This window comes from Bos mutus, chromosome 15, assembly GCF_027580195.1.
Source record: "Bos mutus isolate GX-2022 chromosome 15, NWIPB_WYAK_1.1, whole genome shotgun sequence".
In the NCBI taxonomy this organism is placed as follows: Eukaryota; Metazoa; Chordata; class Mammalia; order Artiodactyla; family Bovidae; genus Bos; species Bos mutus.
In genome coordinates, this window is record NC_091631.1 from 27,128,276 (window position 1) to 27,153,359 (window position 25,084).

The 25,084-nt window shown below is 44.5% G+C and overlaps 1 protein-coding gene across 1 annotated transcript; it reads right to left on the reverse strand.

Moving 5' to 3' along the window:
• Window positions 1-199: 199 nt before the first annotated feature.
• LOC102286214 (2-acylglycerol O-acyltransferase 2) lies at window positions 200-11,242 on the reverse strand. The gene is made up of 6 exons (XM_005902499.2): window positions 11,152-11,242; window positions 8,624-8,802; window positions 5,993-6,197; window positions 5,498-5,672; window positions 4,684-4,877; window positions 200-354 (listed from the first exon to the last, which is right to left on the reverse strand). The coding sequence occupies exons 1-6, from the start codon at window positions 11,240-11,242 to the stop codon at window positions 200-202; spliced, it is 999 nt and encodes a 332-aa protein (XP_005902561.1).
• Between the last annotated feature and the right edge of the window lie 13,842 nt (window positions 11,243-25,084).

Below are 25,084 nucleotides of genomic sequence, written 5' to 3' on the forward strand. Positions count from 1 at the left end.
CATTGATGCCAGAGTCTGGTCTCCTCTTCTATGAGCCAGATGTGACCTGGGGCCTGGCATGGGGTGGAGATGCAGGAGTCAGTGAAGGCTCTGGAGATGTGTTCAACAGATACCTCCAGGAAACCTTCTGGGATCACAGCACCTCCCTTCCTAATGCCAGCCCTGCCCTTTGGGGCAAGCCCCTCCTCTGGGGAGGTACTCAGCAGAACTCCAAGTGTTGGTCTTTTGGGATGTTGTACTTGAGCTTGTGGGTTTCGAAGAGGTTGCTCAGCTCCTTCAGGTAATGCTGGTGCAGCCTGTCCACCTCCTCTTGGGAGGGATGTGGTATCTTCGGCACCTCGATGGGCTTCCCCACTGCAAGACACAGAGGTGAGTGGTGGCCCAGAGTAGGAATCACTGGGGTCTCTGGATCCCATGGGGCAGGACTCCGTGCCAGTGGTCACACCCACTGGAAAGTGCCTGTATTGTTTCCCTTTCAATTGTATTTTGGGTGATCTAATCTAAATATTTGGACAACTCCAAGATTCTGAAATAATAAAAACACCTCCAGCTGGCATTGCCGCCTGCCAGACAATGTCCTAGGTGCTTTACTTGTATTATCTCCTAAAATCTTCTGAACAATCCTATGGGGATTGAACCTGCTATTAGTCCATTTTAACAGGTAAGGTAGTGAGGCTCAGGGAGGTTAAGTAACTTATTGCAAGATCACATAGCCAGGAAGAATCAGTGACAGATTGTAAACCCTGAAGATGTGCTCTTAGGCTTAGGGACACGTGGATCTGGGAGTCTTAAATGCCATGAGTGGAAGTGTCTGTATATCTGGGAGGAGGTGGCCCACAGCCCAAGTGCCTCTTCCTCCTCTCCCTCCATGCCGGTCTGCAGTGCCTCCCATTCTAGGGAGGACATGGGAGGACTTATCAATCTCCTTCCTCTTGTTCTGCCTGGCTCAGAAAGCAGCTGTTCTGTCTTCTTCTCTTGGGAGTGGTTTTGGAGGCATCCGTTTTGAATTATATTCATGAAAATATTACCATACAACCCAGGAAAAGTCATGGTGTAGAGGGTTGACCAAGTCTGTACTCAACTAAGAAATGATTGGGTGAGTGGAGATGAACAGACCTCTCTCTATAAGCTTTGCCATTGGAACCTAGTTGGAATTCAAGACAAAAGCAAATGAGATGATCATATAGCAGAAAAGATGGTGCTAAGTCCATGCACTAAAGTCCATGACCATTATTTACGGGAAATCCCTCAGGCTCTCCTTTATAGCCTGCTGATTGCTACTCCTTGGAAGGAAAGTTATGACCAACCTAGATAGCATATTCAAAAGCAGAGACATTACTTTGCCAACAAAGGTCCGTCTAGTCAAGGCTATGGTTTTAAGAGATGGCAAGAGTGAATGTCGACATTCTAGGAATCAGCTAACTGAAATGGACTGGAATGGGTGAATTTAACTCAGATGACCATTACATCTACTACTGCAGGCAGGAATCCCTCAGAAGAAATGGAGTGGCCATCATGGTCAACAAAAGAGTCCGAAATGCAGTACTTGGATGCAATCTCAAAAATGACAGAATGATCTCTGTTCGTTTCCAAGGCAAACCATTCAATATCACAGTAATCCAAGTCTATGCCCCAACCAGTAATGCTGAAGAAGCTGAAGTTGAATGGTTCTATGAAGACCTACAAGACCTTTTAGAACTAACACCCAAAAAAGATGTCCTTTTCATTATAGGGGACTGGAATACAAAAGTAGGAAGTCAAGAAACACCTGGAGTAACAGGCAAATTTGGCCTTGGAATACGGAATGAAGCAGGGAAAAGACTAATAGAGTTTTGCCAAGAAAATGCACTGGTCATAACAAACACCCTCTTCCAACCACACAAGAGAAGACTCTATACATGGACATCACCAGATGGTCAACACCGAAATCAGATTGATTATATTCTTTGCAGCCAAAGATGGAGAAGCTCTATACAGTCAGCAAAAACAAGACCAGGAGCTGACTGTGGCTCAGACCATGAACTCCTTATTGCCAAATTCAGACTGAAAGTGAAGAAAGTAGGGAAAACCACTAGACCATTCAGGTATGACCTAAATCAAATCCCTTATGATTATACAGTGGAAGTGAGAAATAGATTTAAGGGCCTAGATCTGTTAGATAGAGTGCCTGATGAACTATGGACTGAGGTTCGTGACATTGTACAGGAGACAGGGATCAAGACCATTCCCATAGAAAAGAAATGCAAAAAAGCAAAATGGCTGTCTGGGGAGGCCTTACAAATAGCTGTGAAAAGAAGAGAGGCGAAAAGCAAAAGAGAAAAGGAACGATATAAACATCTGAATGCAGAGTTCCAAAGAATAGCAAGAAGAGATAAGAAAGCCTTCTTCAGCGATCAATGCAAAGAAATAGAGGAAAACAACAGAATGGGAAAGGCTAGGGATCTCTTCAAGAAAATTAGAGATACCAAAGGAACATTTCATGCAAAGATGAGCTCGATAAAAGACAGAAATGGTATGGACCTAACAGAAGCAGAAGATATTAAGAAGAGATGGCAAGAATACACAGAAGAACTGTACAAAAAAGATCTTCACGACCCAGATAATCATGATGGTGTGATCACTGACCTAGAGCCAGACATCCTGGAATGTGAAGTCAAGTGGGCCTTAGAAAGCATCACTATGAACAAAGCTAGTGGAGGTGATGGAATTCCAGTGGAGCTATTCCAAATCCTGAAAGATGATGCTGTGAAAGTGCTGCACTCAATATGGCAGCAAATTTGGAAAACTCAGCAGTGGCCACAGGACTGAAAAACGTCAGTTTTCATTCCAATCCCAAAGAAAGGCAATGACAAAGAATGCTCAAACTACCGCACAATTGCACTCATCTCACACACTAGTAAAGTAATGCTCAAAATTCTCCAAGCCAGGCTTCTGCAATATGTGAGCCGTGAAATTCCTGATGTTCATGCTGGTTTTAGAAAAGGCAGAGGAACCAGAGATCAAATTGCCAACATCTGCTGGATCATGGAAAAAGCAAGAGAGTTCCAGAAAAACATCTATTTCTGCTTTATTGACTATGCCAAAGCCTTTGACCATGTGGATCACAATAAACTGTGGAAAATTCTGAAAGAGATGGGAATACCGGACCACCTGATCTGCCTCTTGAGAAATTTCTTTGCAGGTCAGGAAGCAACAGTTAGAACTGGACATGGAACAACAGACCGGTTCCAAATAGGAAAAGGAGTACGTCAAGACTGTATACTGTCACCCTGTTTATTTAATTTATATGCAGAGTACATCATGAGAAACGCTGGACTGGAAGAAACACAAGCTGGAATCAAGATTGCTGGGAGAAATATCAATAACCTCAGATATGCAGATGACACCACCCTTATGGCAGAAAGTGAAGAGGAACTCAAAAGCCTCTTGATGAAAGTGAAAGTGGAGAGTGAAAAAGTTGGCTTAAAGCTCAACATTCAGAAAACGAAGATCATGGCATCTGGTCCCATCACTTCATGGGAAATAGATGGGGAAACAGTGGAAACAGTGTCAGACTTTATTTTTCTGGGCTCCAAAATCACTGCAGATGGTGACTGCAGCCATGAAATTAAAAGATGCTTACTCCTTGGAAGGAAAGTTATGACCAACCTAGATAGCATATTTAAAAGCAGAGACATTACTTTGCCAACAAAGGTTCGTCTAGTCAAGGCTATAGTTTTTCCTGTGGTCATGTATGGATGTGAGAGTTGGACTGTGAAGAAGGCTGAGCGCCGAAGAATTGATGCCTTTGAACTGTGGTGTTGGAGAAGACTGTTGAGAGTCCCTTGGACTGCAAGGAGATCCAACCAGTCCATTCTGAAGGAGATCAGCCCTGGGATTTCTTTGGAAGAAATGATGCTAAAGCTGAAACTCCAGTACTTTGGCCACCTCATGCGAAGAGTTGACTCATTGGAAAAGACTCTGATGCTGGGAGGGATTGGGGGCAGGAGCAGAAGGGGACGACAGAGGATGAGATGGCTGGATGGCATCACTGACTCGATGGATGTGAGTCTGAGTGAACTCCGGGAGTTGGTGATGGACAGGGAGGCCTGGCGTGCTGTGATTCATGGGGTCGCCAAGAGTCAGACACGACTGAGCGACTGAACTGAACTGAACTGATTGCTACTTTACACACAATTCTAACAGACCTGGAATGCCCTTCCCTTGTATTCACCTCCTCTAAAAGTCTTATGGGATTGTCTGGTCAGAATTAAATCCTCTTTCTCTGGCATCATAAAAGTCAAGTACATCCTCAGTGCTGTTACACAAGGGCGTGAGGATCTGTTTGAAGTGATTTACCTTCTCTGAGTCTCAGTTTGCCATCAATAAAATAGGGATGAGAGTCTACCTCCAAGGTTACCTGGAAAAGTGAGCTGTAAGGAGCCGTGCAGTGCTTGCCACACAATGGGTGCTTGGTAATCTGTAGTGGCTATGGTTCTTTGTACCTCAGTTACAGTTCTCATCCCAGACTGCCTTTTATCAGGGTTATTTGCCTGTGTCTCTATTTCACCCTCTAGAACATGAGCTCCACTTGGTCAAGGATGTGTCCAACCCAAGTCCATGTCCTCTTGCAGTACAGAGCCCAGGCCTCTTGCCTTGTAGCCTTCCCCCCACCTCCCTACCCTAGCCCAGGTCTAGGCTCACCCACGGTGGTGATGGGTCGGCGGTAGGGCATAAAACCAAAACTGTACTGGAAGACTCCACGGCCATAGAAGAACGGGATGGCAAGACGTGTCTTCTTGTACAGTTGATCTCTGAACCATTTCCACCAAAAGCCAGGAGAAGTCTTAGTATATAATTCATTGTCCCCAAAGGAGAAGATCGGCACCAGAACTGCTCTGGAAGGAGACAGGAGAGAGGGCGTGTGGAGGGGCAAGAAGATTCAAACTGGTCACCTAGCAGGAAGCTTGTGACAGCAGAGGACAAAGCCCTGGGCTGGAAGTAGGTGGCCTTGGGTAACTCCCAGTTGAGCTACAGCTTTGCTTTGTGTTAGTGGGCAAGTCCCAGCTCCTCTTAGGATCACCACCTCCCAGTTGCACCACGACAAGGAGATCAGAATGTTGTAGAGTCCTCCCAAACATCAAACATCTGCAAAGTTTCTGGGAAAATCTCTTCTGCCTCAGCTAGCTTGTGTTCTTCAGAGGTGCTTCAAGGTTGGATAACTGCTCTATGCTGTGCCCCAAACTCCACTGTCTCAGATCCTCTAGGTCTCAGACATAATGCCAACTTTGGGCAGTATGACCCATCACACCTAGTCCTTTTGATCAACTAGTCTCCCTTCTAGAATCTTCTCTGGGTATTTGGACATGAGACAGTAAATATCTTGCTAAGTTATCTTCGCTATGAATGGACTGAATATCTCTTGCTAAAATAGGGCCTGCATTAATCTCTGCTGTCTTCCCACCAAAACACAATCCTTGCCAATCTCCAGCTGAATCCAGAGCCCTCTCCCCAATACCCATGCATCAGGGCGAGCCTGATGAAGCCCTTGCGGTTCCGCAGCACCAGCTTGTTGGCTCCAGGCCTGGTTTTCAGTGCCTCCCTGATGCCCCCAACAGTGATGGCCACTAGGTTGCCGCCTCCTTTCCTGCTCAGAATGTAAGCAATACTCTCCTTGTCTGATGAGACCAGCCCTGGGGAGAGAGTAACGTGGTTAGCTATGGGGTGAAGAGGGCAGGGGCCATAGCAGGGATGTGGTAGGTCCCTACTCACCCTCCCCCTACAGCTGGGAGTTCCCTGAGGACTGGGATTGAGTCATTCCCTTCTTCCCAACCCCTCACCAAGCTCATTGCTGGGAACAGAGCTGTGGGAAGTGCTTCCTTGGGTCTAGCCTCCTTCTCTACTACACATTTTCTTGGAGGAAATGCAGAATTCTTAGAAGCCCTCCCTGAAATCCCTCTTCCATGCCTGCAGCCCTCATTTTCCTGGGCTCTCCAGTTCTGGGAAGGCTTACCCCCTTGCATGATGTAATCTCTGAAGAGTGGGATCCTGAAATATATGTTTATCGTTGTCAGATATGGGCGGATGCCAGGGAAAAGTGAGGAGAAGCCCGTGCTGTCTGTGCACATGTTGGTAAAAGCTCCGACTGACAGGAGTCCATGAGGGTGGAAGGCAGCAAGGTAGTTCCGGGAGGGGTCCAACTCAGTGGTCTTGACTAGCTGCAGGGACAGAAACCTGGTGAATTGGAGCTGTACCTCATGCCCTCGCTGGTCCACCTGCTGACTTTCTGGGCTGACCTCTTCTGTGTCTCCCCTGTGCCCAAGTGCTATCACACCCATATGTGAGTGTCCTGAGATTAGAGATGGCCTATCTAAGGATCCTTGTCCCCACTGCAGACCTGGAGCAGAGGAGATGCTCTTGGAGACTGTGGAATGAAGAGGGAGAGAATGGACCCATGAATGGACCCACCAGGGAAGGAAGGCCCCCTGCCCAAGGACTCCTGGGAGGGTGACAGGGACACAAACCCCTGTCCTACGTGAAGGGAAACCTTATCCCAGGCAGAGTCCACCCAGAAGGAAGGAGCCATTGCAGGAGGGAGTGAGCATCTCTCCAAAGACTGTGGCAGCTGGAGTTCTGTCCTGGATCAGGGCTGACCCCTGAGTCACTGTGACTCAGTGTAAGAGACCCGAGTGTGCTGGGAAGTGGAGGTGGGAAAAGGGGCACGAAGTCCCTAGTGATGCCTACAGGTGTGGGTGGGGAGGGGTCAAGGAGGTGTCCTGCCAAGTCTGCAGCACTTCCTGACACCAGGTCACAGCCTGCTCACAGCACTGCACCCCTGCTCAGGCCTTGGCCTGTGCAGACACTGCTGCTCCAGGATAATGGAATCTTCACATAGAAACCCAGCTCCTGGACTGATCTGCATGAGGTGGAGGGACCTTATCCCGGGGGAAACACTGCCTGATTCTCTACTGTTAATTCTTGAGGAAGTCTATCACCTGTGTGTAGAAAGCTCCAAGACCCAGAAACCATTTCCTAATTTTGCTTGAAATTCCACAACTAAACTCCAGTTCATAGAAATCACAGCAGGAACTGTTTAAAGTTCAGGAATCCACAAGCCTTTGGCAGGGAGTGCAGAGGCTTGTCAATGTGGGAGAGCTCCAGTAGAGCACAGACTCCCACTTATGGGCTAGCCCATGATTCCTGCAGGGCCTGCACAGTGAAAGTGTGTAGAAGAGTTGGAGGATCTCCTGGGAGGTGCTGGGGTCCAGACTGTGAGGCCACTGAGTTATCTCTGCAGGCTCCCAGCCCAAGACAGGCACATCATCCTGCCCTCTGCGGCCACTCAGTGGTACTGCCTGCTCTCTGCAGGCCTGCAGTGGGCAAGACTCCTGAATTCTGTACACATGAAATTTCTGCAAATTAAGTCCAGTGTCCCATCCATCTTAACAGTGCCTTTGAGAAACCCTCCCCTGGGGTTACCTGTTTGAGTGAAGAGCGTGAGGGATGTGGATAGACAGTCACAGAGCCCCTCAGTACCATTTTCCTGGCAGACATTCAACTGACAACGGTTTTGGTTGCAAAGCAAGCCACATGCTGTTCTTGGAGGCCCTAGGATGATCTGGTATTTCATGAAATCCTCACAACCCAATAATGAATGTGGCATAATCTCTGCTTTACATGTGAAGAAATCAAGGTTCAATGAGACTGGCTCACCCAAGATCTGGTATGTTGCAGATCTGGTATTAGAACCTATCCTGCCCAGCTCCACAGGTCACACTCTATCCATTTCTTCTCTTCTGTTTCCAGAGGAGGGCCACCTGCCTCTTCCTGGCACTTTTTTGTGTCTCTCCTGCCTTTCCCACCTTATCTGGACAGTAAATCATCCCTTCCCAGGGCTTACACCCAAAGATTTAGTCTTTTTGTGATACAGGAAAGAAGTAGAAGGCTCAGTTCACTTAGAGCAATGTCTTCCTCAATCAGGACTGACCTTTGAGTCCATGGTCAGGTGTCCACAATGACCTTAGGTCAGAGAGTCAGTCAGAGGCACTCAGAGTAGAAGGGAGCGGTATGTTTACTGGATACATGGGGAAAATGAGGAAATGATTGAGCAAGGCTCTGTCCAAGGACATAAAGCATACCGAAGTTTGGGGCAGAATAGATCCAGAGAACCAGTTCAGGGCTCTCTGCCTTGCTTCTTTACCCAAAGTTAATACACAAACTTTGAAACCAGTAAAATGACTTGTGTGACCTTGGTCATACCTTTCTTTCTCACTGGGTATTAGTCTTTTTATTTGAAGAAGTGTGGGGCTAGATGTTTTCTAAGGACATGACTTTATACTTGCAAACCCAAGCATGTCTGCTGAGCAGTTTACACCTATAAGACATATATGTGTGCTACAATATATAGTCCACAGAGCTCCTTCAAATTCTGTTCATTCATCAGTCCTCATAGTGGCCCCACATCTCTGCAGGTGGTAAACCACCGCCAGACAGAAGCTGACTCCTCCCCAGGCCACATAGTGGTGGAAGCCCAGCACCTTCCTCCTAGCCTGGTATTCTGCTCACTGCACACAGGCGCCACACTTCCCCAAGGACACATGGGGCACTACAGGCTTAGCCACTCTCCAGCCACCCCATTACTCACCGTGATGGGGAAATAGTCCTTCATGTACTTCCACAGGACCCAGCGCTTTAGGAACTTATTGTGACTGCCCCCCTGCCGTGGCCTATTTTGGTCCAAGTACAACCAGATCACATACAGGATATTGAAGAGCCAGAATCTTGTGAACAGGAGGCCTATGAAGACCACAAGGCATAAAGGGGCTGGGGAGGGAAGCAGGAGCTGTCAGTGGTCACAGGAATGAAGGAAAAAGCTCTCCCCATATGCCCAGCACTAGCAGCACTGTCCTGTCCAGCCCTCACCCCAGGAGGAAGGAGTCAACCTTCCCTGCCTTCAAGGAGAAAGGAATGCAGCCCTTTCAGGGTCACACTGGGAACCTGAATTTGAAGATAGACCTAACTACAGACTTTTCCCCACTATACCAGGCTGCTTATTCACTCCAATCTTACCCCCTCCACCTCCCTCTCTGCCCTGTTAAGTAATTTGTATTTACCAAGGGCTCAATAAAGGCCTGATGGAGAAGCGATTAAATGAGGCTTTGGGACCACAGAGAAAAGGGAGACATTGTCTCTGCCCAGCCCTCTTTCAGTACACCCTCAGCCCATCTTTCATAGATATATCCCACCAGATCCCTCCTCTAATGAAGCTCTCCTATGGCTTTTTCATAACTTTGAGGCACAGTCCAAGCAGCTCATCCTGGCTTTCAAGCTCCCCATGACTGACTTGAGTCCCTTCCTGCTCCAGCTTCACTCACCCATATGCATCCCCATAATCCAGCCACAGTAAGCTGCTCAGTGTTCGTACAACTCCCTGAGCTCTTTCTGTCTCTTAGCTTTTGCTCACGTTTCCTATGCCTGCCCTTCCCTCTCCTGCCAAAGGAGGGAGGTGGAGGCTAACACACCTGCCTGGGCAATGAGTCAGGGGTACAGCATGACTAAGGCTGGGCCCAGTGAGGAATTCCCCTCTGATCTTTGATTCTCAGTCCCTACCACAAGTTAGTCCCAGCTTCACCTCAGAGCCAGGGAGTTCTGTGGGGCTGTCATTAATCTAATGCCAATGGAACCTCATTCCCAGGGAATAATGCTCCCTCTTCAACTTATTGACTCCACTCAATCCCATGCATTCAAACTCTTAAAGAAGGTCAGTTTCCACTTCTGTTCCGTCTGAAAGTAGGGTAGATTGGGCTGTCATTCCTGGTAGGCTTCCAGGAAGAGGGGACGTTTGACTCAATTTAAATAGTAGTAAAATTCATAAGCCAGACAAAGTAGGCTGAAGCTCACAGATGCTCACTTTACACAGAGCTCCTACGATGAGTCAGGTGCTGGTGGGACAACTGTGAACTGGCAGAAAATCCTGACCTTCTCAAGCTGATTTGTGGAAGTCAGCTTTTACTCTCCTACCAGCCTTTAAATCCCACCCTGTGGATCCATCTCCTAACCATCTCTCTACCTACTGCCATTCTCCCTTGACCAGGGGAGGCAATCTTTACCCTAAACATCAGACTGCAAATATTTTAGACTTTGCAGCCAAAGAGGCAACTCAGAGGAAATTATATACAGAGCTGATTTAAAATGTAAAAACCGTTCTTGGCTCATGGGCTGTGCGGTGCTAAGTCACTTTAGTTGTGTCTGACTATTTGTGACCTCCATGGACTATAGCCCGCCAGGCCTCTCTGTCCATGGGGTTTTCCAGGCAAAAACACTGGAGTGGGTTGCCAGGGGATCTTCCCTACCCAGGGATTGAACCAGCGTCTCTTAGTTCTGCATTGGCAGGTAGGTTCTTTACCACTAGCGCCACCTGGGAAGCCCAGGTGACTTCCCTGGTGGCTCAGATGGTAAAGAATCTGCCTGTGATGAGGGAGACCTAGATTTGAACCCTGGGTTGGGAAGATCCCCTGGACAAGGGAACAGCTACCTACTCCAGTATTCTAGCCTAGAGAATTCCAAATTCCATGGACTGTACAGTTTATGGGGTCACAAAGAGTCGGATATGACTGAGTGACTCTTTCACTTTCATGGGCTGTACCAATATAATAATAATGAGTGGGATGGATTTGGCCCATGGGGCATAATTTGGAGGCCCCTGATACAAATTGTTACTGCTCCCTGTCATTGATTTATACCCTACACCCTAAACACAGTAGATCCATTGGCTTCAGCCATAGGGACCTATACCACACAGATTGGACCTTGTCATTCCCATACCTAAAGCCCTCCTGGGGCTCCCTTTGTCCCCAGGATAAGGGACAAGGTACAAGCTCCTGCTCCTGGCATCAGTGGACGCAGAGCCCTTTCCTCAGCTGCCCTCCCTCTAGCTACTTGACCTCCCAGTATTCCAGACTGGGCAGGGGGTGGGTGCAGCCAGTCAGACACACTCCTGCTGGCAAAGCACCCCGAAGGCCAGCTGAGCAAATTGTCCCTCATACCAGGTGATCCCCAAGTGCTGATCTCAGCAGCCCTTTTAGGACCTGTGTCTTTCTCCCATCAATGCACCCTGTGCTCCAGAAGTGGCAGGTGTCCACGGCCTCCTGTTCCCAGCCCAGCCTGCCTTACGTAAGACCAGGAAGCAGAAGATCCAGTACAGGACTGCAAAGGTCTGCAGTCTGCGCTCCAGTGGCACAAACAAAGGTGCGAACTCCACCATGCTGGCTCCTCTGGGTTCTGGAGGCTTCTCTGAGCTCTGCTGTGGACTGAGACACTTGCTCGTGTTTGCTGCTGCCAGAGATTGTCTAAGCATTTATGGGTTCTGAAGTGGGTGGGTTGCCGTTTCAAGCAATGTTTTATCTGCCAGATCTTCTTTCTGTTTGCTTGAATCTTGCTGTCACTTGGCATGTGAAGCAACAAATATAGTGCAATCTTGTCTTCTTTCCACCTTCCCAGCTATCTGGCTATGATAATTGTCTCCTTTCATTTGCCAGATCCACTGTTCCCCTCCATGAATTTGTAATTACAGTTTCCATCTAAAAATCCCTTGGCCCCACCATCTCCTCTATCTCCTGCCCTATTCCTCAGCTCACCTGCACAGCACAACTCTTGGAAGAGCTGTCATTGTCTCTTGGAAGACAATGATAGCTGTCAGCTCCACACCCTCCCCTCCCAATCTCTCCTCCCTCCTCCAGACTTCATATATCACTGTTCCATGGAACTGCCCTTGACAAGTTCACCAGTGGTCTCCACGCTGCTGAATCCAGTGGTCAATTCTCAGCTCTCATCTTGACCTCTCAGCAGCCTCAGACACAGCTGGTCCCTCCCTCCTCCTTGAAACCACTTGGTCTGTGGACACCACCCTCTCCTGGTTTCTCTCCTGCCCCTCTGACTCCCCCTGGGTCTCCACGGTGGCTCTTGCCCTTCACCAGGCTAAGTGTTTAAGGGTCTTTCTTCTCTCTCTTTCCCTGGACCCTCCCTCCTCTCTCGTAGAGACCTCATCCAGGCTCATGGCCTTGAAGTCTGTCTACAGAATGAACACTTCCAAACTGCATCTCCTGCCTGACCTTCCCTTGGGCTCCAGACTTGACTAAGTAGGTGGGTACTTGACATTCTCCCTGATAGTCTGCTCGGCACCTCCACCACAGCTTGTCTAAAACTGAACTTGACTTTCGTCTCTGTGAAAATCTCCTTAATTTTTACTCATTTCTTTACAATGTATTTTTGCTTTTTTTCCCCCTGAATTTGAAGAAAACTTACACCCCTCCCCCCCCCCCCCGCAATACTAACCATTGTTGGTTGGGTACATTATGAATTTCTTGTCCCAATTTTGTTCATTTATATAAATTTTTATTTACACAGTAGATTAGAAATCATATTTACATTAATTCTTTGTTCTCCTAAAATCACACTCCCACCCTTTATAGGGAATAATAAATGTTCACTGAAACTGTATTTGCGTTATTGTTTTAAGGAGAGAGGATGGAGAAGAAGAAGCCACCAGCTAGACTGTCCTGCTGTCTACAAGGGAGCAGGACTTGGAGCAGAAGGCAGTGTGCCTGAGTCCTGCAGTGCCTTCCATCAGCAGACCCAAGAACAAGGCAAGGTTTGGGCATCTCACATCTTCACCTGTGAGGTGTGGTTTTTTTTTTTTCCTCTTCCTGGTGGAGAGGGTCTTCCCTGATTGCTCAGCTGGTAAAGAATCCACCTGCAATGCAGGAGATCTGGGTTGGGAAGTTCCCCTGGAGAAGGGAAAGGCTACCCACTCCAGTATTCTGGCCTAGAGAATTCCATGGAATATAAAGAGTTGGACATGACTGAGCAACTTTCACTTTCACTTTCCTGGTGAGGACCACATGGAGCCCTGGGGTTTTTCTCTCAATTCTTACTTAGCTTGTGTTTCAAGGTGTCACTGACAATCTGGTTTTAGAAAAGGCAGAGGAACCAGAGATCAAATTGCCAACATCTGCTGGATCATTGAAAAAGCAAGAGAGTTCCAGAAAAACATCTATTTCTGCTTTATTGACTTTGTCAAAGCCTTTGACTGTGTGGATCACAACAAACTATGGAAAATTCTGAAAGAGATGGAAATACCAGACCCCCTGACCTGCCTCTTGAGAAATCTGTATGCAGGTCAAGAAGCAGTAGTTAGAACTGGACATGGAACAACAGATTGGTTCCAAATAGGAAAAGGAGTACGTCAAGGCTGTATATTGTCACCTTGCTTATTTAACTTATGTGTAGAGTACATCATGATAAACATTGGGCTGGAGGAAGCACAAGCTGGGATCAAGATTGCTGGGAGAAATTATGAATAACCTCAGATATGCAGATGACACCATTCTTATGGCAGAAAGTGAAGAGGAACTAAAGAGCCTCTTGATGAAAGTGAAAGAGAGTGAAAAAGTTGGCTTAAAACTGCAGCCATGAAATTAAAAGATGCTTGCTCCTTGGAAGAAAAGCTATGACCAACCTAGACAGCATATTAAAAAGCAGAGACATTACTTGGCCAACAAAGTCTGTCTAGTCAAGGTTATGATTTTTCCAGTAGTCATGTATGGGTGTGAGAGTTGGACTATATAGAAAGCTGAGCGCTAAAGAATTGCTGCTTTTGAACTGTGGTATTGGAGAAGACTCTTGAGAGTTCCTTGGACTGCAAGGAGATCCAACCAGTCCACCCTAAAGGAGATCAGTCCTGAGTGTTTATTGGAAGGACTGCTGTTGAAGCTGAAGCACCAATACTTTGGCCACCTGATGTGAAGAGCTGACTCATTTGAAAAAAACCCTGATGCTGGGAAAGATAGAGGGCAGGAGGAGAAGGGGACGACAGAGGATGAGATGGTTGAATGGCATCACCAACTCAATGGAGATGAGTTTGAATAAACTCCAGGAGTTGGTGGTGGACAGGGAAGCCTGGAGTGCTGCAGTCCATGGGGTTGCAAAGAGTTGGACATAACTGAATGACTGAACTGAATAACTGAACATTTAAAATTTTAATGTATTCCTATTTATCAGCCTTTTATTTAATTGACATTGCTTGATTGCTTGGTCTGACTTAGGAAATCTTTAAGTCATTTTGATAAATTGTAATTTTTCCTTGGAAACTATCAGTTTCATCAAAGGATGCAAATTCATTTTCATTGAAGTTTGTAAGCAAACCAGTTTCTTTGATTTTAATATTTCTCTCTCTCAGTTATTTCTCCACTGGTCTTTATTTTGTGTAGTGTGATTTATCTTCATTTTTACTACTTGTGGAGTTATTAATTTTTTGGTGTAACCCAGGTTTTTATTTGGTATCATAATACTTCTGTCCAAAGAAATTCCCTTAATGTTTCTTATAGTACCAGCTCACTAGGAATTAATTCTCTCAGCTTTAGTTTGTCTAAAAACACCCATAATTTTGTCTTAATTTTGAAAGTGATTTTCACTGGATAGAGAACTTTGGGTTGACAATTAATTTTCCTTTCAGCTTTTCAAAGTTGTAGTTCTTGTCTTTGTTCCTCTGTGTTTACTATATCTTTGGATCTAACTGCCTTGCACATTCTCAGTTCATTTTTGACAGCTTTAATATAATGTGTCTAAATTAAAAAAACAAACAAACCCTATTCTGTTGAGAGTCTCTGTAGTATTGGATCTATGATCTTATATCTTTCCTTATTTTTGGAAAATGTTGAGACCATGCCAAAAATACTTCATCTGCTCTGTTATCATTTTCTACTATGAAGTTTCAATTACATTAATATTATACTTATTTTACCACACATCTTGAATGTTCTGGTCCAGCTGCAGATAAGACAGGATGGGTTTGGTAAAAGAAGAGACAAATAGATCAATGGAAAAGACTAGAGAGCCCCCAAATAGGTCCACATACGTGTCATCAAATGATCTTTGATAAAGGAACAAAGGCAATTCGATGGAGAAAAGAAAAATGTTATTTATTTGCTGAGGAGTCTTTAAATCTTTTAATCTCTGCTATATCCACAATTGTCCCTGTTTATAATCCTAAAATTTTTAATGTGTGATTTCTTTTTTGCTTGTTTTTCTTTCTGGATGAATCTGTCAGAAATTTATCTCTTTTAGAGGAACAGTGTTTTTTTACTTTAACTTTCTGGCCATCTCTAATGTATAGTTGTTTTATATTTAATTACCTTGCTATTTTCTTTACTTTTTTTTAAGCCCATCTACTTTCTTTAGGTTTGCCCAAGCCTCTTCCTATTTTCTTTAGTCTAATCACTGGAGTATTTTTAATCTTTTATTATCTCAATAGATGCAGAGAAAGCCTTTGACAAAACTCAACATCCATTTATGATAAAAACCCTCCAGAAAGCATGAATAGAAGGAATGTACCTCAACATAATAAAAGCTATATATGACAAACCCACAGCAAACATTATCCTCAATGGTGAAAAATTGAAAGCATTTCCCCTAAAGTCAGGAACAAGACAAGGGTGCCCACTCTCACCACTACTATTCAACATAGTTTTGGAAGTTTTGGCCACAGCAATCAGAGCAGAAAAAGAAATAAAAGGAATCCAAATTGGAAAAGAAGAAGTAAAACTCTCACTGTTTGCAGATGACATGATCCTCTACATAGAAAACCCTAAAGACTCCACCAGAAAATTACTAGAGCTAATCAATGAATATAGTAAAGTTGCAGGATATAAAATCAATACACAGAAATCCTTTGCATTCCTATACACTATCAATGAGAAAACAGAAAGATAAATTAAGGAAACAATTCCATTCATCATTGCAATGAAAAGAATAAAATACTTAGGAGTATATCTACCTAAAAAAACAAAAGACCTATATGTAGAAAACTATAAAACACTGGTGAAAGAAATCAAAGAGGACACAAATAGATGGAGAAATATACCGTGTTCATGGATTGAAAGAATCAATATAGTGAAAATGAGTATACTACCCAAAGCAATCTATAGATTCAATGCAATCCCTATCAAGCTATCAACAGTATTCTTCACAGAGCTAGAACAAATAATTTCACAATTTGTATGGAAATAAAAAAAACCTCGAATAGCCAAAGCAATCTTGAGAAAGAAGAATGGAACTGGAGGAATCAACCTGCCTGACTTCAGGCTCTACTACAAAGCCACAGTCATCAAGACAGTATGGTACTGGCACAAAGACAGAAATATAGATCAATGGAACAAAATAGAAAGCCCAGAGATAAACCCATGCACCTATGGACACCTTATCTTTGACAAAGGAGGCAAGAATATACAATGGAGAAAAGACAATCTCTTTAACAAGTGGTGCTGGGAAAACTGGTCAACCACTTGTAAAAGAATGAAACTAGAACACTTTCTAACATCACACACAAAAATAAACTCAAAATGGATTAAAGATCTAAACGTAAGACCAGAAACTATAAATCTCCTAGTGGAAAACAGGCAAAACACTCTCTGACATAAACCACAACAGGATCCTCTATGATCCACCTCCCAGAATATTGGAAATAAAAGCAAAAATAAACAAATGGGACCTAATTAAAATCAAAAGCTTCTGCACAATAAAGGAAACTATAAGCAAGGTGAAAAGACAATCTTCAAAATGGGAGAAATAATAGCAAACAAAGCCACAGACAAAGAATTAATCTCAAAAATATACAAGCAACTCCTGCAGCTTAATTCCAGAAAAATAAATGACCCAATCAAAAAGTGGGCCAAAGAACTAAACAGACATTTCTCCAAAGAAGACACACAGATGGCTAACAAACATATGAAAAGATGCTCAACATCACTCATTATCAGAGAAATGCAAATCAAAACCACAATGAGGTACCATTTCACACCAGTCAAAACAGCTGCTATCCAAAAGTCTACAAGCAATAAATGCTGGAGAGGGTGTGGAGAAAAGGGAACCCTCTTACACTGTTGGTGGGAATGCAAACTAGTACAGCCACTATGGAGAACAGTGTGGAGACTCCTTAAAAAACTGGAAATAGAACTGCCATACGACCCAGCAATCCCACTGCTGGGCATACACACAGAGGAAACCAGAATTGAAAGAGACACGTGTACCCCAATGTTCATCGCAGCACTGTTTATAATAGCCAGGACATGGAAGCAACCTAGATGTCCATCAGCAGATGAATGGATAAGAAAGCTGTGGTACACATACCCAATGGAATATTACTCAGCCATTAAAAAGAATACATTTGAATCAGTTCTAATGAGGTGGATAAAACTGGAGCCTATTATACAGAGTGAAGTAAGCCAGAAAGAAAAACACCAATACAGTATACTAACACATATATATGGAATTTAGAAAGATGGTAACGTAACCCTGTATGTGAGACAGCAAAAGAGACACAGATGTATAGAACAGTCTTTTGGACTCTGTGGGAGAGGGCGAGGGTGGGATGATATGGGAGAATGGCATTGAAACATGTAAATTATCATCTGTGAAACGAATTGCCAGTCCAGGTTCAATGCATGATACAGGGTGCTCGGGGCTGGTGCACTGGGATGACCCAGAGGGATGGGACAGGAAGGGAGGTGGTTGGGGGGTTTAGGATGGGGAACACATGTACACCATGGTGGATTCATGTCAATGTATGGCAAAACCAATACAATATTGTAAAGTAAAAACAAACAAACAAACAAAATTTAAAGTATATATTTCAGTGATAAATTTCCCCATGAGTCTTGTTTTCAGCTGCAGCCCAAAACTTTGATGTGTAATGTTCTAATTTTTTTTAGTGATGTAATACTTTCTAGTATCCTTTAAAATTTATCTTTAAATCAAATAATTAATTTAGAAGTACTCATTTATTTAATTTCTAAATATGTGAAGGTTTGTGATCAGAAAAATGATTTGCATGAGTCTTTGGTACTTATTTATGTTAGTTTACTGGCCTAGTATATAGTTGGTTTTTACAGTTTTTTCTGTGTGATACAACATGTATCCTCTAGTTGTTAGATTCAGGGTCCATTAAATGAAGCTTATTAATCATTTAAGTCTTCTACATTTCTAACAATATTTTATATGTTTATTTAACCAGTTACTACAAAGTGTTTTTTTTTTAATCTCTGTGATAATGTTAATGAATTTGTGCATTTTTTCTTAAAATTTTACCTAATTTTGTTTTCAATATTTTTAAGCTATATTGTTAGATCAAAAATATGTCATATATTTCAGGTGAATTATTTTTATATGATGACCACTCATTTTTATCCCCAGTAATTCTTTTTGTTTTAAGATCAATGTAGTCAGATATTAATATAATAGTCACAGAGTCCTTTTAGTTAATATTGACCTACTACACCTTTTCTATAATTTCTCCCATATTTATGTGTCATTATCTTTAAATATGTCTCCTGCACGTGATGTGTACCTACATTTAATTTTATTTAAGTGTTTTTCTGCCTCTGACATTCTCTTTTATCAAGAAAATTTTTATCATTTGCATTTATCCAATTGCTAACATATTTGGAAATATTATTACCACCTTACATTCTATTTATTATTTGCCATTTTTTCTTTGTTTGTTTTGTGCCTTTTCTAACCTTAGTAAAGCTGTCTGATCCCTTTTCTTTCTTTCAATGTGTATCTTTAGTTAATATAAATGTTCAGGTTAATATGTTAATCAATACATCTACTCTCCTCACAAACAACTAAGGACTTTAGAATACTTTAACTCTGATCACTCCCTCCCATCTTACATGTATCTTAGTTCCACACTGTTTTCATGTACCTCAAATTAGTTCAAGCATGACCAGATCCATGTGCTCAGATAACTAAAAAACTCAACAGAGACCCCACAGCAGTGGTTCAGACAAAAAAAAAATGTAATTCTTTCTCACACTACAGTGCAGAAGCAGGCAGGTGGTCCAAGGTTGCTGAGAGAGCTCAGTTCTAGGAGGTCACCCAAGACAGGTTTTGTCTATCTTGTTCTCTGTCCTCCCAGACCTGGGGCTAAACCCTGATACTAGAGCATTCTTATCCACCATTGTACAGTCTCCTTAACCTCCAGATGGAAATGTAAGTCTACTACATTCACATTCTATGCAAGGGGAGGAGAAAGAGAAACGTGTACTTAAACAACTTCTTTAAGGAAGTGGCCTGAAATTGCATACAATTGCTCTTCGCTGCAGGGAAGATGGAAAATGTTGTTTCTGGTTGGACAACTAAGAGCCCAACTAAAACGTGGTGGCTTCTGTTCCCAAAAGGCAGAAAGAGAGAGAAGGTTCTGGGAATCAACTGCAGTCTTCCACAGACATCACTGGAATCCTGCATCCTCTTCTGATTTTCTCTGAGTTTGTTCCAACCTTAAGCATGTGGCCTCCCCCAGTGATGGCAAAGATGGTCACTAACAACAGTAGCCTCAAGGTCTCTCACGTAACAGTTCAGTAAAACAGAGACTGACTCTTTACATGTAGTTCCAGCTAAAGTCTAGGATTTCCTCCAATTGATCCAATGTGGATCTCATGTCTATCACTAAACTAGTAGTAAGGAATGTTTATATAATGGATACAGAGTTCACTTTTATAAGATGAAAAGAATTCTGGAGATGGTTGGTAGTGAGGGCTGCAATTATGTAAATGTACTTAATGCCACTGAACTGTACACTTCAAAATGGTTTAGATAGTAAATTTTAGGTTACTTACATTTTACAATAATTTGAAAGGTTGGAAAGAAATTTGACAAGATAAGTTACATTTTAGGCCATGAAAAACAACACAGAGTTAAACCTGTGTCATTTCTATTCTCTTCAGAAAGAGTATAGGAAACACGGTTGGGCTGTGTCCTACAGCGAATTCTGTCAAACACTCACACACACACACACCATCCTCACCCTATTAGTCCACCTGTCCTGAGGACCTGCTAGGCTCCAGCCCTGGCCTGGAGCTCCTGGGAAATCTGTTTGTTTGTTTGTTTTCCTGAAGTCAAGGCAACATTAGAGGTGGAGCTAGTTGGACAGAAAGAAGGGAAACCCTTTTAACTCTCCCTCCACCAGATGGAGTATCCTTTGGGCAAAGTCCTCTGGTTTTACAAGGTTAAGGTGGTTGTGTCAAGTCAACAAGAACACATTGACAAGTCAGTTACACAATACTGTTATGGTCCATAACATGAACAAAAATAGTTACCAGTCCCCAAAACTGACTGTGGGCAGGACTGCCCAAGGCTCTGTGATTACCCCCTGTCATCACAAGCCTGAGGTCGGTCCTCGGGCATCTCCAGGACACAGGGGAAATGCAGCTGCTGAGGAAATGAACTGCTGGTTCCTTTGTAATGAGAGAGTGTCACATGCATAGGTGGGTTTGCAGCTTGAACCCTGTGCTCTGAATGGCATATTCACTGTGCTCCATTGCTGGCTTCACAGATGGGGACACTGAGGCCCTCAGAGTGTCAGCTGACTCTCTGAAGTTATTCAGCCAGACGATGGCACAGGTGCCTCTGGGATCAAGAGTCCTGTATTCTGGAATGGAGGCTTTTCTACTGTACAAGGTCTCCTCTGAGGAAGGAAGGACTAGATTTTGTTCATTTCACCTCAAGTGCCTCCCAGTTTTGCCCCCCTGAAGCCCAGAATGGGGTTCAGAGTCAGGGTGAAGGGAATCTGGTGGAGCAAACCAGTGTCCTCTCAATTCATCCTCATGTTTCAGGACCCCAGGTGTCCCCCAGCAGCTCTGGATGGACAGCAGCAGGGTGAGGGCACTGATATCTGGGAGCTGAAGCTGCAGGTGAGTGGAGCTTTGGAGTGAGATTGCAGGGTACAGCATCAGGGGAGCCCCAGGGAGCAGGATGTCACAGTCTGACAGGACTAAGGGTCTTAACTTTCCTCTACCATCTCAACTCCCACTTTGCAGATGCACAGATCCATGCGCTCAACTCTGTGCAATCAAATACATGATCCAGGAACACACTTGTGTGAGTGTTTATGGAGGTTGGGCAACTGGTGCACACAGACTTGCTAACACAGACTCATGCTGGGGTGTGTTCAGAATATTACAAGAGCCTCAGTGAAGAAACTTATCCTTGTAAAGAAACATACCCATAGAATTTCACAATCTGTTCCACATGCATATTGCTGAGCTCACGCCTAAAGTATGGCCATCTTGTTTCTTCCTGACCCTCAAGGGAGGAGGAAGTAGGGGCTGGGCCAGGGTCCAGAGCCAGGCTGCTAGCAGCTTTCACAGAAGAGTGACTTTTAGCTTGAATGGCCCAGATCATGCAGTCCAGTGCTCAGTTGCTCAGTCGTGGCTGACTTTTTCTGATCCCGTGGACTATAGCCCACCCAGGCTCCACTGTCCATGAAACTTTCCAGGCAAGAATACTAGAGTGGGTTGCCATTTCCTCCTCCAGGTATCTTCCTGACCCAGGGATCAAACTCAAGTCTCTTGCATCTCCTGCATTCACAGGCAGGTTCTTTACCACTGTGCCACCTGGGAAGACTAACACAATCCAGACCCTAGGCTTATACCTGTCTGGAGTCACTCTGGATGATTTTTAAAAGTGTTGGGAGCTCAGCTGCTACCTCCTTCCCTGTCCCTGTCCCCAAGGTTCCACTCTTACCTTTGACCCAAGCTTAGTCCATTGAGAGTCAGGGGCATATCGACCTCATTCTACAAATGAGGCTCTGCATACAGGGTAGGGGTGAAACAAGGCTCCTGATATGCACCCTCATCCCTGACACGTAACCCATGTCTTCCCCAAGTGTCAGGGGCCAGCAGAAACGTGGCCAGTGGGAAGCAAGGCCATCAGTTCATAATCAAAGTGACTCTGGCTCCAAGAGCCTCCTTGGCTGATGGAAGTCATAGATATTTAAAAAGATTGGGCAAGTGCACTGCTGAAAGGAATCAGGGGACTGTGGAAGCCCAGAGGAGAGACCTGATGGACTTCAGGGGGTGGGATCAGGGAAAGCTTTCTGGAGGAGGTGGTGTCTGAAAGCACTCCTGAAAGACCAAGTGAAATGGGATTGGGTGAAAGGGCTTTCTGGCAGAGGGAACAGTCTCTGCAAAATGCTGGCACTAAGGGAAGTATGATGCCCTAGGGAACTGGAGAAAGCTCAGCAAGGCTGAAGGAGAGTAGGGAGTAGTTGGTGAGGAAGGCAGAGCTCACGATGCAAAGGGCGGTAAGCAGGCCAAGGGACCAGAGACATCCTAAGAACCCAGAGAATCCACTGGGCAGTTTTTATCAGGGGACTGATGGTGTCAGACCTGCACTGGGAGATCCTTATGGCTCCAAGTGCAGGGTGGATCTGGGGATGGCTTGAAACTAATTTGAGTGGAATGTAGGGCAGCTCATCAGTGGGGCTGGCCAAGGAAGGATTTTACATAGATACTCATATAATAAGAAAGGAAGAAATGTTCTCTAAATTATAATACATAGTATTCAAAGTAATTTAATGCAGTTTTCTTTCTTTCTTTTTTATTTGTACTAGAGGTCTACTATTGAGAAGGGCAGAAATTTCAAAGGATGGCATTCACCTAACTGGGGTTCAGTCAGTGTTCCCTACAATCAAGTGATGGCAAATGTTCACCTGCACAAGTCATTCTTAGCTCACGGGTTGTTCAACAACTGATCATAGTTTGCTCACTCTGGTCTAGACCAGGGGGACTGGGCGGAAGCAAGTGAGAAACTAGGAGGGTCTCCAGTCCCACCACAATGGACCTCCTCCACCCTGTCATCCTTTAAGAGATGTCACCACATCCAGGGGAATCAGTGAAAATTACCCTTGCTGCCAGCAGGGACTGAGATCCCTTAGCAACAGGAAGATCCCACAAATGTGAAGATCTGTAACCATAATATCTCAGGGTAACAGGGACCTAAGAGGTCCCTGCCCAGCATTCTCCCGGAGCAGGACTAACATAAATGACTTTCTTAGGAAAGCAAAATATTCCAGATATGGAAAGTAACCTGTGAGATCATGTTGCAAGCGCTGGTATTTGAATACAAATCTCAGGATTCACAGCTGGGGATCCTTTCCCTATACAACCCTATCCTTGCCACGATCTCTGGCTAATATTGGGAGCCGGAGCACATGGGAAAAAGATGCTCTTCAGGCTCCTGATTTCCCCAGCTGGTGGTCCAAATTTACATATATTTCATACCTAACTTTTCCTGATGAGGAATCTGAGGCTTCAAGAGAATGAACAAACTTGCTTGCCATCTATTAGGAGTAAAAATGGAGTCGTCTCAAAAGATATCCATGTCATAATCCCTAGCCTTGTGAATATTACCTTAACTAAAGAGAAAATGCATCTTAGCATATGTGATTAAACTAAGGATCCTTAGATGAGTAGATTATCCTGGAGTATCTGGATGGGCTCTAAATCAATCACATGTATCAGTATAAGAAAGACACAGACAGAGATTTGACTAGGTCACTCCCTTATGGCTCAGTGGTAAAGAATCTGCCTGCCAATGCAGGAGTAGCAAGTTTGATCCCTGGGTTGGGAAGATCCTCTGGAGAAGGAAACGGCAACCCACTCTAGTATTCTTGCCTGGAGAATCCCATGGACAGAGTAGCCTGGCAGGCTACAGTCTTAGTCAGTTCAGTTCAGTTGCTCAGTCATGTCTGACTCTTTGTGACCCCATGGACTTCAGCACACCAAGTTTCCCTGTTCAATACCAACTCCCAGAGCTTGCTCAAACTCATGTCCATTGAGTCAGTGATGCCATCCAACCATCTCATCCTCTGTCGTCCCCATCTCCTTCACCCTTCAATCTTTCCCAGCATCCCAGGAAAAGTTAGGTATGAAATATATGTATTCAGGACTGATTTCCTTTAGGATGGAATGGTTGGATCTCCTTGCTGTCCAAGGGACTCTCAAGAGTCTTCTCCAACACCACAGTTCAAAAGCATCAATTCTTTGGTGCTCAGCTTTCTTTATAGTCCAATTCTCACATCCATACATGACTACTGGAAAAACCATAGCTTTGACCAGATGGACCTTTGTTGGCAAAGTAATGTCTCTGCTTTTTAGTATACTATCTAGGTTGGTCATAGCTTTTCTTCCAAGGAGCAAGCGTCTTTTAAAAAATTTCATGGCTGTAGTCACCATCTACAGTGATTTTGGAGCCTCCAAAAATGAAGTATCTAACTGTTTCCACCGTTTCCCCATTTATTTGCCATGAAGTGATGGGACTGGATGCCATGACCTTTTGAATGTTGAGTTTTAAGCCAGCTTTTTCACTCTCCTCTTTCAATTTCATCAAGAGGCTCTTTAATTCTTCTGCACTTTCTGCCATAAGGGTGGTGTCAGCTGCATATCTGAGGTTATTGATATTTCTCCCAGCAATCTTGATTACAGTCTACAATCTATGGGGGCTACAGTCTATGGGGTCACAAAAGAGTTGGACATGACTGAACAACTAAACAAGAACTACAAATGACAACAAGGAAGGAGAAGGTAACATGAAAATGGAAACAGAGAAAGAGATTTGAAGATGCTTCTTATCTGGCTTTGAAGATGGAGAAAGAGCCATGAGCCAAGAAACACATGTAGCTCTGCTGCTGCTGCTGCTGCTGCTGCTACTGCTGCTAAGTTGCTTCAGTCGTGTCCGACTCTGTAGCTCTAGAAGCTGGAAAACGCAAGGAAACAGATTCTCCTGAGCGCCTCAGGAGGGAGCATGGCCCTGCCAACCACTGGTAAAAGTGACATCGTGCAGCTGTGAAGCATCCACATGGACTTTAGTAGGTAGGAGGTTCTTAGAAAGTGGCTCAGGGAGCTGACTCTGCCCTGCTGTGGGGTCACTAAGACACATGCTCAGTCCAGCCTGAGGGATCCACTGCCCCTCCATGTGCCCCTATCCACTGCCCCATGACCTGCTCCTGCTCAAGAACCTCCCAGAGCTCCTCCCTATCTGGGTATCAATTCTTGACCCCTGGACTGGACAGTAGTTCCTCCAGACAGCAGGCCAGGCATCCTCAGGGACCCTGTCTGCCCTGCTCCCTCTCTATCTCAATAGAACTTTGCTGAACAAAGGCCTAAACCTCAGCCTCCTGTTCCCTAACCTCACCTTGACCCTGACCCTCACCAGGAAGTCTCACCCACATGTGCTCTGCCCTCTCCTCTCTGCCTTTGCTCCCTTAGCA

What these genes read in the sequence shown, in the direction of transcription:
- LOC102286214 (XM_005902499.2), bottom strand. Translation starts at nt 11,242, where the DNA reads ATGGTGGAGTTCGCACCTTTGTTTGTGCCACTGGAGCGCAGACTGCAG. An exon ending in AGGACTATTTCCCCATCACG is followed by an intron (nt 6,198 to 8,623) that starts GTGAGTAATGGG and finishes CTGTCCCTGCAG; the next exon opens with CTAGTCAAGACCACTGAGTT. An exon ending in AGATTACATCATGCAAGGGG is followed by an intron (nt 5,673 to 5,992) that starts GTAAGCCTTCCC and finishes CTCTCTCCCCAG; the next exon opens with GGCTGGTCTCATCAGACAAG.